The sequence below is a fragment of the Periplaneta americana genome, chromosome 12 (assembly GCF_040183065.1).
Source record: "Periplaneta americana isolate PAMFEO1 chromosome 12, P.americana_PAMFEO1_priV1, whole genome shotgun sequence".
Taxonomy (NCBI): Eukaryota; Metazoa; Arthropoda; class Insecta; order Blattodea; family Blattidae; genus Periplaneta; species Periplaneta americana.
The window spans coordinates 152,009,244-152,023,147 of NC_091128.1; the positions used below are offsets into that span (position 1 = coordinate 152,009,244).

The following is a 13,904-nucleotide window of genomic DNA, read 5'->3' on the forward strand; positions in this document are numbered from 1 at the left end:
ACTCTAGTTACAAAATTAGATCACTGTTAATCTCCTGGTCTTTTAATCCCTCCATACAGGAAATAACATATGCAGGAGAGCGCATGATTTCTAAACTGACGTTATAACTCTAATATTATCTATCTACTTCGCTCCAGTAGATGATGCAACAGTAAGCACATTCCTTTCATGGTTTATCTCCTGGTTGGAGAACAGTAACGTCCTTAATTTCAGCGGTTATTCTTTGAGATATTTCAAACAAAAGTTTAATACAGTTTTGCTCTTGTGTATTCCTTTTCGAGATAAAAATTGTTTTATATAAAACATTTCATAGTGTGTTTTGAGAATTAATTCCCAATATGCTTACAGTCTTACTAATAAACCGTGTATAGTTTTTATACTAGACTTATGCAGAGTTGAGACAGAAAACTTTACTAATAAATAATGCAGAAGCGATGGACGTATAAACAGCCTGTAACTATACAATGGGAATTGCTTTGCAGTAGTTATATACACGAAACTCCTTGTTTAAGCGTTGTATATAGAGAAAAAATGGCCGCCCCTCTAACAGCTGTTCGTATCGACTGTCATTTTATGATTATGGTTGCCTAGTAACCAAAGAAGAACAAACCAAAGAGCACAGAATAATTAGAATAATATTGCTGTAGCTTGTACTCTTTGACCAAATTATAGTATGGTAATCGATTAGAGCCAGTTGTACTATCGATACTTTACACACCACACTAGAGCGCTCTACCGGATGCAATAGAGAACCTCAGATATTCTATTATCTTTCGTAACGAAGTAATGACGAAACTATGACGTAGCTGTGTAACAGTTGTACTGTTATACGCGACGTATGTAGTGATTATTAGTAAGGAATTTACACACGACATATAAATGAGCTACTCATTGTATAAGTAGTTAAACGTCTGTATATAGAGTTTTTATTAGTAAGACCATTAGTCAGTTTAAGAGAGCACTGTATTATGATAATAGATGATTGAAAGAATTTTAGTTTTGTCCTTTAAATGTGCAGAAATTTGATCCGAACAAATGTAATTTTTTGTTCTGTAAAGGAACATGAAAAAACATATGCAGATTATGATACATTGTTTATTTCTATGTGAACATTTCACAACTGAAAGATTTGATATTTTAGGTACCAACTCAACAGGTGGCTCAAATAATTACGCCTTCTGGTCAAATTCAGCAAGTACAATTGGCCTCAGTTGCTCAGCTTGGCAGTATAGCCCAGGCACAGGCCCAAGCCCAGGCACAGGCCCAAGCTCAGGCCCAGGCCCAGGCACAAGCCCAGGCTCAAGCTCAGGCACAGGCCCAAGCAAACCAAAATATGATGGCACAAGCAGCAGCAGCTGCTGCCGCTAGCTCGAATGCGGTGACTTCCAGTACATGGAGTACCACGACTGTTAGCACACCCAGCGTCACTGTCCAGGTAAACATACTGCCAGTGTGGAATCTGTCATTTCATTTCGTTTATTGTATTCCATAGATCTTACATGAGTATTGTAGCTTTGAGATATGGAACAAGTAACTAAATTACATAAAGATATATAGTACCGGTTACATGATTATTAATACATATCTAGTAGATTAGTTTAATTTACGAGTTCGTCACTTGAGTAGAATGTAATACATAGATTGTGCATGTCTTGTATTAAAATTATGAATGAGCTGTGATTAATGCTAAAAGTATCTTGATTTTTAACATAAAATATCATCAGAGAAAGAATGTAGTCTGCAAGGTAAGGTCAAAATTTTTAACTTTTGAAAAATCAAACAATAAGTGAGTAAGTGGGGATAATGGAAAATGGTGAAAAACATTGTGAGGAAAACGAGATTTGATAGCAATAAGGAATCAATCAATCTTCTTAATGTATCCAGCTGCTTGCCGACAACATAAAGTCCACTGAAGTCTATTCAGTTGTTGTTTTTCACGAGAAATGAGGGGTATTTTGATCGGTGTTCATTATAGATGCCTGTTGCTAGTAGCCAGAGGTGGGGTGTAGTCAATACATACTGCAGGGCTGTGTCTTCTGCAACTGGTACTGATGACTTTAATTTACTTCTTTTGTGGTTTATGGATGGACAGTATAGAAGAATGTGTTCCAGATCTTCATCATGATTATTACACCACAGATAAGTAGGATTATCAGAAATGTGAAATCGGTGTAGGTACAATTGAGTGACAATGTGACCTGTTCTGGCTCTTGTTAAAAATGTTTGAACATGTCTGGGCAAGTTTTTGTACATTTCCAGGTCATTTGGTTTCTTTTGTAGAGACTGTAAAATTTTTCCTTTGTCAGAAGAGAGCCAATTGTTGATCCATAGGTTTGTAAAATGAGACTTTACTGAAGCAAAAGCATTGCATAGAGATATCACTTGAAGAGGTGTTGGTTGCAAATATGTTGCCTGTCTTGCAATATTATTGACTTTCTCGTTTCCAGGTATACCACAATGATTAGGTATCCATTGAAATGTTATTTCCTTTTGGAGTTCTTTTAGTTTACTTACAGCAATAAGGAAGACTAGTGAATAGTATTTTATAATAATGAGTGAGTGACCAATATTAGTGAACTAGAAAAGATCAAGAAAAAGGTAGTGGTACTGATTTAGATTAATATCAAGACATCACAGTAACGAAGGTGTGAATAGAGTAACTATTTGATGGTGGAAATAAGTTGTTATAGCAAATAGCAAACTGAATAATGAACGGACTGTAAAGTGAACTGGTATAAACAGTAAGGTATATGTGAACTAGTGAATAAATAATGAATAACAAAAACAAGATAGGACAAGTATTAAATAGATGATGGACTGAGCAGCAAGAGTGGAGATAGCTAGTGGGATTAGGGTAGTTTTATAAAGTGTACTGCAAATAATAGTAATATGCGTTACAAGAGCGGTATGTTGAAGTTTTCATGTTCGAGGAAAAGTTTGAAAAAGCGAAACGTAATTGAACTTTTTTAATTTCCGAGAATTGAAAGAAAACATACCGCTCGTGTATCGTACATTATTTTGTGCCAAGATCGTTTATTACATACCTGAAAGAGGAATTTTTAATTAGTTGCAATGAAATCTCCATCTTGGTTTCTGTTCAATGACGGCAAATTTGCAAAACAAAAATATCTATCTTCAACATTGTTGCTTTAAAATGTTTTCTGTGTTTACTATACTCCAGCAGGCCGTGATATACGTCTGTCTTTTTTTCCCCCCAGTCTATGATGAGTCTGGAATCTTGTTGATTTTTTCACTGCTTCCGTAATGTTACTTGCATCACGAATGCAGTAACTTTAGTGGAGTTGTAGAGTTTACTTAATTTTTGCAAATATTTAAAAGCAATAATTAACAGTGCAATTTAGGTGAAATTGCAGTGGTAAGTTTCCAATTTATAATTATTACTATATTAAAAGTCTCTAAAAATAATATGTTAAAAGCCTAAAGCAGTAAAATCAATATGTCACTTAAGCGGTAAGAAGAGGGAAATTGTTATGTGTGTTAGGTTGGGAATACCGAATGTGGAATTTGAGACTTTCCGCAGATTGGTCTTGTGTGGAAACCAAGCAAATACAATCTCGCACAAATGTTATTTGTAATGATTGTTATTGGTGGCACCATATACGTGAAATGTGAGGTCCACCATTACTTGTAAGAAATGCTGTGACGAAATATATAGCATATAAAATGTAATATTTTTTTCCAGACTGTTGCTGCTCCAAGTCTTGTAAGCAGTTCAGCAGGTACAGACACAACCAACAGCCATCAGGTTACAGTTCAAAGTCAGCAGACAGCTACAGGACAAGGTGTTATATTGGGACATTCGCAGCCTCAGCAGATAACATTGGCCGGTTCTCAAGGCCAGCAAGTGACAGTGATACCAGCGACAAGTCTTGCAAACTTGGCACAGGCCGGTGGTGTGGCTGCCATGCGAGCTGGCAATAATATAATACAAGTTCCCAACTTGAGTAACATTCAAGCAATTCCCTTACAAAACATACCTGGACTAGGCAATGTGCAACTGATACCGGCAAGTGCACTTTCGGTAGGAGCCCAGAGCCAACTTGGGTTATCTCCATCAGGTACATCTGTACCTCAGCATGGCCCCACCTCGTCAACTATATCTGCAGTTCCAAACTTACCACCGGTGACACAAATCATAGCTGCTGGCCAGCATATTCAACAGGACCCCAACGACCCAAACAAGTGGCAAGTAATTACAACTACAAGTCATGGTAATCCTCAGATTCAACAGTCAAATGTATCTGCCAACAATCAAGTGACTGTTTCATCAGCTGTTAACATTGAATCGACTGGAGAGGGCACACCCAAAGCCAGAGTCCGTCGAGTAGCATGTACCTGTCCGAATTGTAGTGATGGAGAGAGGTAAGTGATTACATTAATTTAATTACGATTTAAATACATGAAAAAATTTTGTTTCATTACTAAATATTTATCTGTGATCGAATACCGAAATACAGTAAAACCTGTTCAAGACGGAAGTGACATGGTCCTAATTTTTATTCTGTTGTGCACAGGTTTCTGTATTATTCAGGTGTGAAATTAAAATTGAATATTTTATCATTAGTATACATGGAAAACAATTTGGGGTTAAGAGGGATGAAGTTACAGGAGAATGGAGAAAGTTACACAACGCAGAACTGCACGCATTGCATTCTTCACCTGACATAATTAGGAACATCAAATCCAGACGTTTGAGATGGGCAGGACATGTAGCACGTATGGGCGAATCCAGAAATGCATATAGAGTGTTAGTTGGGAAACCGGAGGGAAAAAGACCTTTGGGGAGGCCGAGACGTAGATGGGAAGATAATATTAAAATGGATTTGAGGGAGATGGGATATGATGATAGAGACTGGATTAATCTTGCACAGGATAGGGACCAATGGCGGGCTTACGTGAGGGCGGCAATGAACCTTCGGGTTCCTTAAAAGCCATTTGTAAGTAAGTAAGTATACATGGAAAACAAAATGGCATGCTGCAAACTGAAAGAAGTACAAAATATTCCATTTAACACTATTCACATTAAATCAGCTTTCTGTCGCTTATTCTGTTGGTGAATCATCTTGATTAAAATCTCACTTTCTGTATAAAAGTTGTTGTAACTCACTCATTAGTCATTAAACACTACTAAAGTTTACTAATCTCATTCAGTTTAATATCTAACACTACACTATAATACTGTACTGTATATCACTGCAAATTATTAATTAATTGGACTTGGAGCCATCCATTAGAACCGTTAAATTCTGGTTTAGTTAATTTCTTTGTCAGTTCAATGGCTTGCTTTGCAGAATAGATCCACAAATTGGCATGTTCTTTGAAAGTTTTTAAGTGTCACACCTGAGTTTTCCACAACAGAACATCAATATTATTTCACTACACTTCGTTTCTCATTTTCCTTTAACTCGATAACTTTTACTTCATCACTTAATGTTAATGCCATATTTTACACAACTTTTTGTTTACAAGGAAATCACTACACTTGCACTCTGTCCAGCTACGACAGTATACGGGTGTGAAGCATTAAAAATCTTTGAAAGGACTCATCTGCCTAGTCAACAGGGTAATAAAATTTATGAGGGACAGGCCAATACACTCTCGTACTCTCTAAAATTCTGCAAAGAAAACTTGCTTTTATCTTGGTGACCTACATATTATTTTGTATATTGAAATTACACGCTGTTTCAAAATATAGTTTACATTAAAGAAGTGTGCCCAAAATATTATTTCCGTTTTGAACAGTAGCAGGCAGTTTCCGTTTTATTCAGAAAAAATTACACATAATACATACGAATTTTGCCAGGACCAATAAATTCTTCCAAAATAGACAGGATTCCGGATTATTCAGGTTCCAATTTGAACAGGTTTCACTGTATATAATACTGGTATTACTTATACCATTTATCCTCAGTATGCAGAACCCAAATCACGTAAAGTGAAGTGGATAGGCATTAGACACACACACACATTTGTATAACCGATATTATTAAAACCTTAATTTTTACCTGTAAAATAAGTCGAAAACCGGTATTTTTATTCCGGTATATATAGGTTAAGTACCAGTATTCATTGAGGAACAAATAGGACATACAAAAATTAATGACTGGAAGACAGCCTGACTTGATGTATGCCCATAACAAGATAACAGATCAGTTACATGAATACAAACTATCTAAAACAACACACAATAGGAACAGGAACTCAACAGTAGTAAACACGACCTACTGGTATACCCACAGTCCTGAAAAACACATGATATGACCACAGATGTTAAAGTGTGTACTAAAAAAAAAAAAAAAAAAAAAGACAACAAAATGCCGAGTGAAGTAGTATCAGCTCAGTAAGAGTTCCTAAATTAAATTCAAATATTAATACTGTAGTATATTAAAATTTTTATGCTCGACCATGCCGAAATGTAGTAATTATTCACCTGGTAGCAGACCTTTAATGGACCTCATTAACGTACACCTATTTATTAAAGTTCAGGTGTTTCACCAATCAGAAAACACCAGTGTAGCAATATGAAAGCGCAAGTATCGATTATTCTCGGATATGCAATCGAAAGACAACTAGCGAAACTTCACGGAGGCTGGAAATCCAATACTGTCGCAGAAGGTTATGTTCTGTTACTATAATAATTAGCGTTAATTGTAAATAATATTCAAATAAATTCAATTTGTCATCTCGTTTTTCAATGTCTAAATCAATTTCAAGGTTATATCAAGATTAATCTTTATTTTACTCTCTAGATTATATATCAAGGTCAGTGACATTTGTTTCTAGAAAAAATCAATACTTTCGCGTCTGCGCACATCTTACAATTTACGAGATATTGTACAAGGTCAGTTTTGCTCCCCAGTCAGATAAGAATAACGTGAATACTTATGAATAATTTCAAGTTAGAAATATGGTCGAGCATAAAAAGTCGTATGAAACTTGCCTATAATGGTAATTAAGACGCGAGTATGTTTATGAAACTTGCTTGCTCTCGTTTCATAAACATACTGGCGTCTTAATTACTACCATTATAGGCTCGTTGCATAATGTATTATTATAGCAGTATTTAATTTATGTACAGTGAAACCTCTCCTTACGGACACTCCTCATATACGGACAGATTTTTATGTCCCAACTGAAATAATATAGAAATAAAGATAAATTTAACTCTCATTTACGGACACTCTCAGACGCGGACAAGGACAGCTGTTTCACAGCCCTAAAGCTTGCTTTACCTCTTGTGCATATGCTAGTGGATTATGGTGATTTTGTAGTTTGAAGGTTAAATTTTCTTTTGCCAACTTCGTTTCGAATTTGAGAAATAGGCCTACTACAACTGATAGAGATTTTCTAACTTATGTTGGCAGCAGTGATAGCATTGTCTGTAGTGCAAATTCTGAAAATTCAAATAGTTTTAGATTTCTGAGCCGATTACTGGAAGCTAACGAAATTTGAATACACTAATAATTTAATGTCAGTATTAATATTAATACATCGGCTAATAGTTATTTTATGTGTTGCGTTCTGGTTACAATTCAAGATTATAGTCAGATAAGTGTAAATAATTGATACAAGTTGTGATACATGCTCTTGGGGGTGATTGATAGAAATGCCATTTCACAATTTTCGTGTTTAGATTTTTATTACAATAATGTCAAAGAGAGGAAATAGCATGACAGTGACTCCTCCAAGAAAGAAAGCATGTGCCATTCAGACTACACTTCAGGAATCTAACTTATAGTTCATAAGTAAAATGAACTGAAGAAAGAAGATAATGAAGAAGGAATTATGCACAAGGAGACAGCAATTATAACTAAAATAGCAAAATTATTATGGAGAAGTATTCTTAAGCATACATTTCAAAGTGGCATTCGGTTTCCAAAGTTTGTATTAATCATTCACGTGATCAAACAAAATACATTTTTAGGTTAGCTCTTGTGAATCATAAACTGTTCAGTCAAAGCAATGAATTTCATGTTATCAAACAAAATACATTTTAATATTAGATCATATTAATCTACTAATTACCAACATAATGTGCAAGAGGTCCAGGAGGAAAATATAGGCCTATAGGCTTTTAAGGAACCCAGAGGTTCATTGCCGGCCTCACATAAGCCTGCCATCGGTCCCTATCCTGAGCAAGATTAATCCAGTCTTTAACATCATATTCCACCTCCCTCAAATCCATTTTAATATTATCCTCCCATCTACGTCTCGGCCTCCCAACTAACACTCTATATGCGTTTTTGGATTCGCCCATGTGTGCTACATGCCCTGCCCATCTCAAACATCTGGATTTAATATTCCTAATTATGTCGGGTAAAGAATACAATGAGTGCAGTTCTGTGTTGTGTAACTTTCTCCATTCTCCTGTAACTTCATTCCTCTTAGCCACAAATATTTTCCTCAGGACCTTATTCTCAAACACCCTTAACCTCTCTCAAAGTGAGAGTTCAAGTTTCACAACCATTCAGAAGAACTGGTAATATAATTGTTTTATAAATTCTAACTTCCAGCTTTTTTGAGAGCAGACTGGATGATAAAAGCTTCTCAACCAAATAATAACAAGCATTTCCTGTATTTATTCTGCGTTTAATTTTCTCCTGAGTATCATTTATATTTGTTACTGTTGCTCCAAGATATTTGAATTTTTCCACCTAGCTTCAAAGGATAAATTTCCAATTTTTATATTTCCAGTTCGTACAATATTCTGGCCACGAGACATAATCATATACTTTGTCTTTTTGGGATTTACTTTCAAACCTATCTCTTTACTCGCCTCAAGTAAAAAATATAGACCTACTCTTTCACAAATTATTGAACCATTTAGAAAACACCTCCCAACACGAAGATGAGATGTGGTAAATAAGCAAGGCATTGTTATTGTTAATTATTATTATTATTATTATTATTATTATTATTATTATTGTTATTATTATTATTATTATTATTATAGTAGCCTACATGGCATTGTGATTTTATCCTCTTTGGTGATATCTGGTATTAGTTGGCAACACTGATTAAAGGCAGCCAAATTACCCTTTTAGGAACTGCTGTTATATGATTTTCACTATATACGCCAAAGAAATTATGATACTGCACCTAATAACATTGGACTCTAAGTCTTTAACATGCTTTCCTGTAAAATTTTGTCTGTGTGGCTTAGGACTATATCATTCTCACCCCTTCAGTTTATAATTAACTTTTCTATCTTGTCTAATTAATGGATGGATACAAATCACAGAACTCTTGTAGACATCTTTCAGGAAATGTACATAGTTGAATTTAGCAACATTTTCAGAGGCATAAGATAATTAAAATAGGTTGGGGTGAAGTTTTGGGAATAGTGCGGGTTTCCAGTGCTGACAGAGGAAGGGCCTGGGACTCAGGGCCATGAGACCTGTTCTGAAAGGGCTGAGGCAGGATGGCCAATGTGTCAGCATCGGATTCACGAATGTTATCTAGGCCATCTGTCAAACTTAAATAAGCGTTCAAAAAGCAAAGATTAATTTATAATGATTAATCATGAGTAAACATCAGGCACAGTGTAACCTAAAACGGGGAAGATCTCAAAATAAAAGTGCTCAGCTGGCATTTATCAAGGACTGGAATAATCGAAATATCGTGAACTCTGGTTTGCATTGGCTCATGCAAGCAATGGGAATGTATAAATTGAACGTGCACAACTCTCTTTTCTCTGCCTGTGGTTCCAAGGCAAAAGATCATATGTCAATTTTTGGTGAAAATAGATTTTGCGATATGTTGTGCATCCTGATGGTATCTTTATTGTGGCAAAGATGATATGTATATTTCTGTCATTTTTCTCTCAACCTGTTATGAAACTTGATATTATGATTTTATACATAAGTTCAAACTTTAAAATTCACTCTCCTGAAAAATTGCAAAAAGTGACACCACATTTTGCATTGGATCCACAGAATTATAATATAGCTTAATGTAATGCACTGTTGTGAGTAACCAATAATACGTTCCAGTATCATAAGAGCTAATTTTTCTCCCATTACAAATCATCTGGAATTTGATAACAGCATGTTATGTTTACTATGTACTGTACTGTACTGATGGATTACATCGTAGTTTAATGTCTTCAGGCACTCACCACTTACTCTTTACGGTTATTAATATATTTTAAAGTTAACAAGCTTATAATCTACATTCAAATTTAAACTGAATCTTGCATAGAAATTTCGTTTATTTTTCCAGGAGTGGAGATCGCAAGAAACAACATGTATGTCATATTCCTGGGTGTAACAAAGTATATGGTAAAACATCACATCTTCGAGCCCATCTACGGTGGCATACAGGGGAGAGACCTTTCATATGCAGTTGGATATTTTGTGGTAAAAGGTTCACAAGGTCGGATGAATTACAGGTAAGGTTATAAGGTGTTGAGCATGATACAAATGACGTAAGGTTTTTCCGTGGTTTTCCTAAGGTGCTAAGACAAATGTCGGGATGAGCCCTAAAAGAAATGGGCCACGGACCTGCATTCATATCCCCATGACCCCTTTAATTACTCTAAATTAATTAATAATTACATCCATCATAAATTCATAAATCAATCGACCTCCTACCTAAAAGCCAAATTGGCTAGTCTCTTATATTGAGACAACTCATCCTGCCTAAGTTATTTCCGTGGTTTTCCTAAGGTGTTAAAACAAATGTCGGGATGAGCCCTAAGAGAAATAGGCCACGGACCTTCCCCATAAATTCCCCTTTTCTAACAAACAACTTAATGCCCTAGTTCAGAGTCTATAAAATTACGAAATACATGTTCAAGGTCACTCATGTAGTCGCAATGCGAAAGGACAGGGAACCTTTCAGTTTGCAGATTCAGAATTCACGGCATCTCTCCTGGCGGTCTTCACTTGCCTTGTCATCGAACAACAGATGACAGAGTCTTCTCGACTCCTCCTGCACTGCAAAATGACACAGTTCATTTCAATGTGCAGATCTACACCAGCCATTTTCTCTTCGTCCTGTCCTGTGATCACTTTGATCACATTTCTGCCCCCTCGCGTATGTGGTACCTAAGAGGTTACGTTCATTTTCGGTTTTCCCCTTCAACATTTTCTAGAGCTCCTTCAGTGGAGCAGCATAACCTGGAGTGAGACTAGTGGCCAACAGGGTTGGAGCTCACATATTTAGTTTCTTGTAGCCCCGAACCCCTTGCAAGGACGCGTTTTGCGTACCTTTTAAATTTGTCCTCCCAATTCTCCCCTTTCAATTCAATTCAAATGACTCATTGAATTCTTTACCGAAAATTATTTGTTGAAATACAGAGCGTATATACAGTCACAAAGCTTGAGTTGTGAGAGTGCTAGGAACAATAGACTGGGCTGGTACTATTTTGCATTGTCTGTAATGAGGCGATATTAGCAATCCTAGTGGTTAGCAACTATCTATGGATGCATATTTACTACATATTGAGCTTTGTGACTGTAAATACTAGATTGTGGTAACACTACTTGTTTTTAGAGTTTTCCCTTACTTACTTACTTACTTACAAATGGCTTTTAAGGAATCCGAAGGTTCATTGCCGCCCTCACATAAGCCCGCCAGCGGTCCCTATCCTGTGCAAGATTAATCCAATCTCTATCATCATACCTCACCTCCCTCAAATCCATTTTAATATTATCCTCCCATCTACGTCTCGGCCTCCCTAGAGGTCTTTTTCCCTCCGGCCTCCCAACTAACACTCTATATGCATTTCTGGATTCGCCCATATGTCCTACATGCCCTGTCCATCTCAAACGTCTCGATTTTAAGTTCCTAATTATGTCAGGTGAAGAATACAATGCGTGCAGTTCTGTGTTGTGTAACTTTCTCCATTCTCCTGTAACTTCATCCCGCTTAGCCCCAAATATTTTCCTAAGCACCTTATTCTCAGACACCCTTAACCTATGTTCCTCTCTCAGAGTGAGAGTCCAAGTTTCACAACCATACAGAAGAACCGGTAATATAACTGTTTTATGAATTCTAGCTTTCAGATTTTTGGACAGCAGACTGGATGATAAGAGCTTCTCAACCGAATAATAACACGCATTTCCCATATTTATTCTGCGTTTAATTTCCTCCCGAGTGTCATTTATATTTGTTACTGTTGCTCCAAGATATTTGAATTTTTCCACCTCTTCGAAGGATAAATCTCCAATTTTTATATCTCCATTTCGTACAATATTCTGATCACGAGACATAATCATATACTTTGTCTTTTCGGGATTTACTTCCAAACCAATCGCTTTACTTGCTTCAAGTAAAATTTCCGTGTTTTCCCTAATCGTTTGTGTATTTTCTCCTAACATATTCACGTCATCTGCATAGACAAGAAGCTGATGTAACCCGTTCAATTCCAAACCCTGCCTGTTATATAGTTTTCCCTTTCCTGCGATAAATATATATTTGGATTTGAATTGGTGAATATGCCCATTTTAGTGTATTTTGCCTATTTACATTGATCTTTCCTAAGCAAGATACAGAATTATTACAAATGCATATATATGGCTTAACCTAAATAAAAGGAAAAAAAAAAAGGATATATACATGATATGAATATATTAAACAAATAGTTAAGGCGAGGTACAACATATTTTTTCCCTGAACTTTGTTATATTCACTTAATTTTTGGAGAGCCAAGTTGTGTCAAAAAAGATAGAACATCACCTTTATCAAAAGAACTTTCCCTGTTATCAGGTTAATGCACATTCAGCATTTGATGCTGTTGCCTAGAGATTGAGATTAAGGTGGAATTGTTATCTGCTTAATAGCAGTTTTCAATCCTATAGATATATTTTATTACTGTGCTTTAAAATGAAACAGTTTGCTCAGCAGATTGTATAGTTCATCTGTGTAAGTTTGGCAGCTTATATTGTTCACCTCGTGTATATTCGTGTAAATAATAGTCTTGAACATTTATATGAAATGAAATTACAGAGAACTTTTTGTTCGTACTGGATATTATCTCAGAGATCTTAAATATAGTGTAAATTTTCTCCTTATGCCAAATGCAGAGAAATAAAATTGTTTCAAGAGTTTGTATATACAAAAAAAAAATTAATCTGCACATATTATGACGTGAAATGCTAAGTTAAAAAATTTCTGAATTTTATCGAAGTCTTTTGACAAAAATATCACAGAAAGACCATTTCCTGGAAATTGACTTCAATGACTTTCTTTTCTTTTCCCATCCCTTCCATTCAGTAAATAAATTTGATGATAAGGCCTGTTATTTAAAAAAAATATATTTTTAAAATGTTCTATTTAAGTCCATTGACAAAAATATTACAAAAGTTTTCTGAAACTTGACTTTAACAACTTTCTTTTCCTCTTTCCACGTCTTCCAGTCAGTGAATAAATTTGTTGAAATAAGTTAGGCTTGATGTTTTTTAAAAATACACCTATTTGTTAAAATGTTTTTCCTAAGGGAGACGTGATGGGTGAAATTTCTGTTTTCTACATTTTTCAAGCTATGTCCTTGATTTTTTGTGCAAATAATCATGGTGTGATAGATCATGATGTGGTGAAGTTTAATTTCTGTGAGTGAATTACTTTCTGAGTTATGAACATTATTTTGAAAATTTTGCATATTTCAAAATGAAGTGTGGAGCTCAGTTTTTCAGTTAAATGTTTTTTTGCAAAACCAGTGGCATATGTAGAAAAAGATTACGCATTAGTTTTCCTATTCTTTATTACAAGAGGGGGAAAAATGTTTATAACCCCTGCATACCTAAAAATAAAAATTTTCTATTGCCACTATTAAGATTTCATTTTTTATTTAAAAAGTATTCATTTAGTCATAAAACCCATGAGCTGTTTTATTAACCTCGGTATATAGAACATGCATTAAAAATTTCATGTTCCTATCA

The 13,904-nt window shown here is 35.4% G+C and overlaps 1 protein-coding gene across 4 annotated transcripts in view; it reads left to right on the forward strand.

Moving 5' to 3' along the window:
- The window catches only part of LOC138711017 (transcription factor Sp4-like), a 42,618-nt gene that overhangs the window by 12,348 nt on the left and 16,366 nt on the right, over positions 1-13,904 (forward strand). For all 4 annotated transcript variants that reach the window (XR_011335339.1, XM_069842299.1, XM_069842301.1 and 1 more), the window contains exons 5-7: positions 1,142-1,435; positions 3,704-4,383; positions 10,243-10,411. Coding sequence is in view for 3 of the 4 variants with exons in the window: in XM_069842299.1 (XP_069698400.1) it covers positions 1,142-1,435; positions 3,704-4,383; positions 10,243-10,411 (1,143 nt within the window). In the remaining variant the exon portion in view is untranslated. The remainder of the gene's footprint in view (positions 1-1,141; positions 1,436-3,703; positions 4,384-10,242; positions 10,412-13,904) is intronic.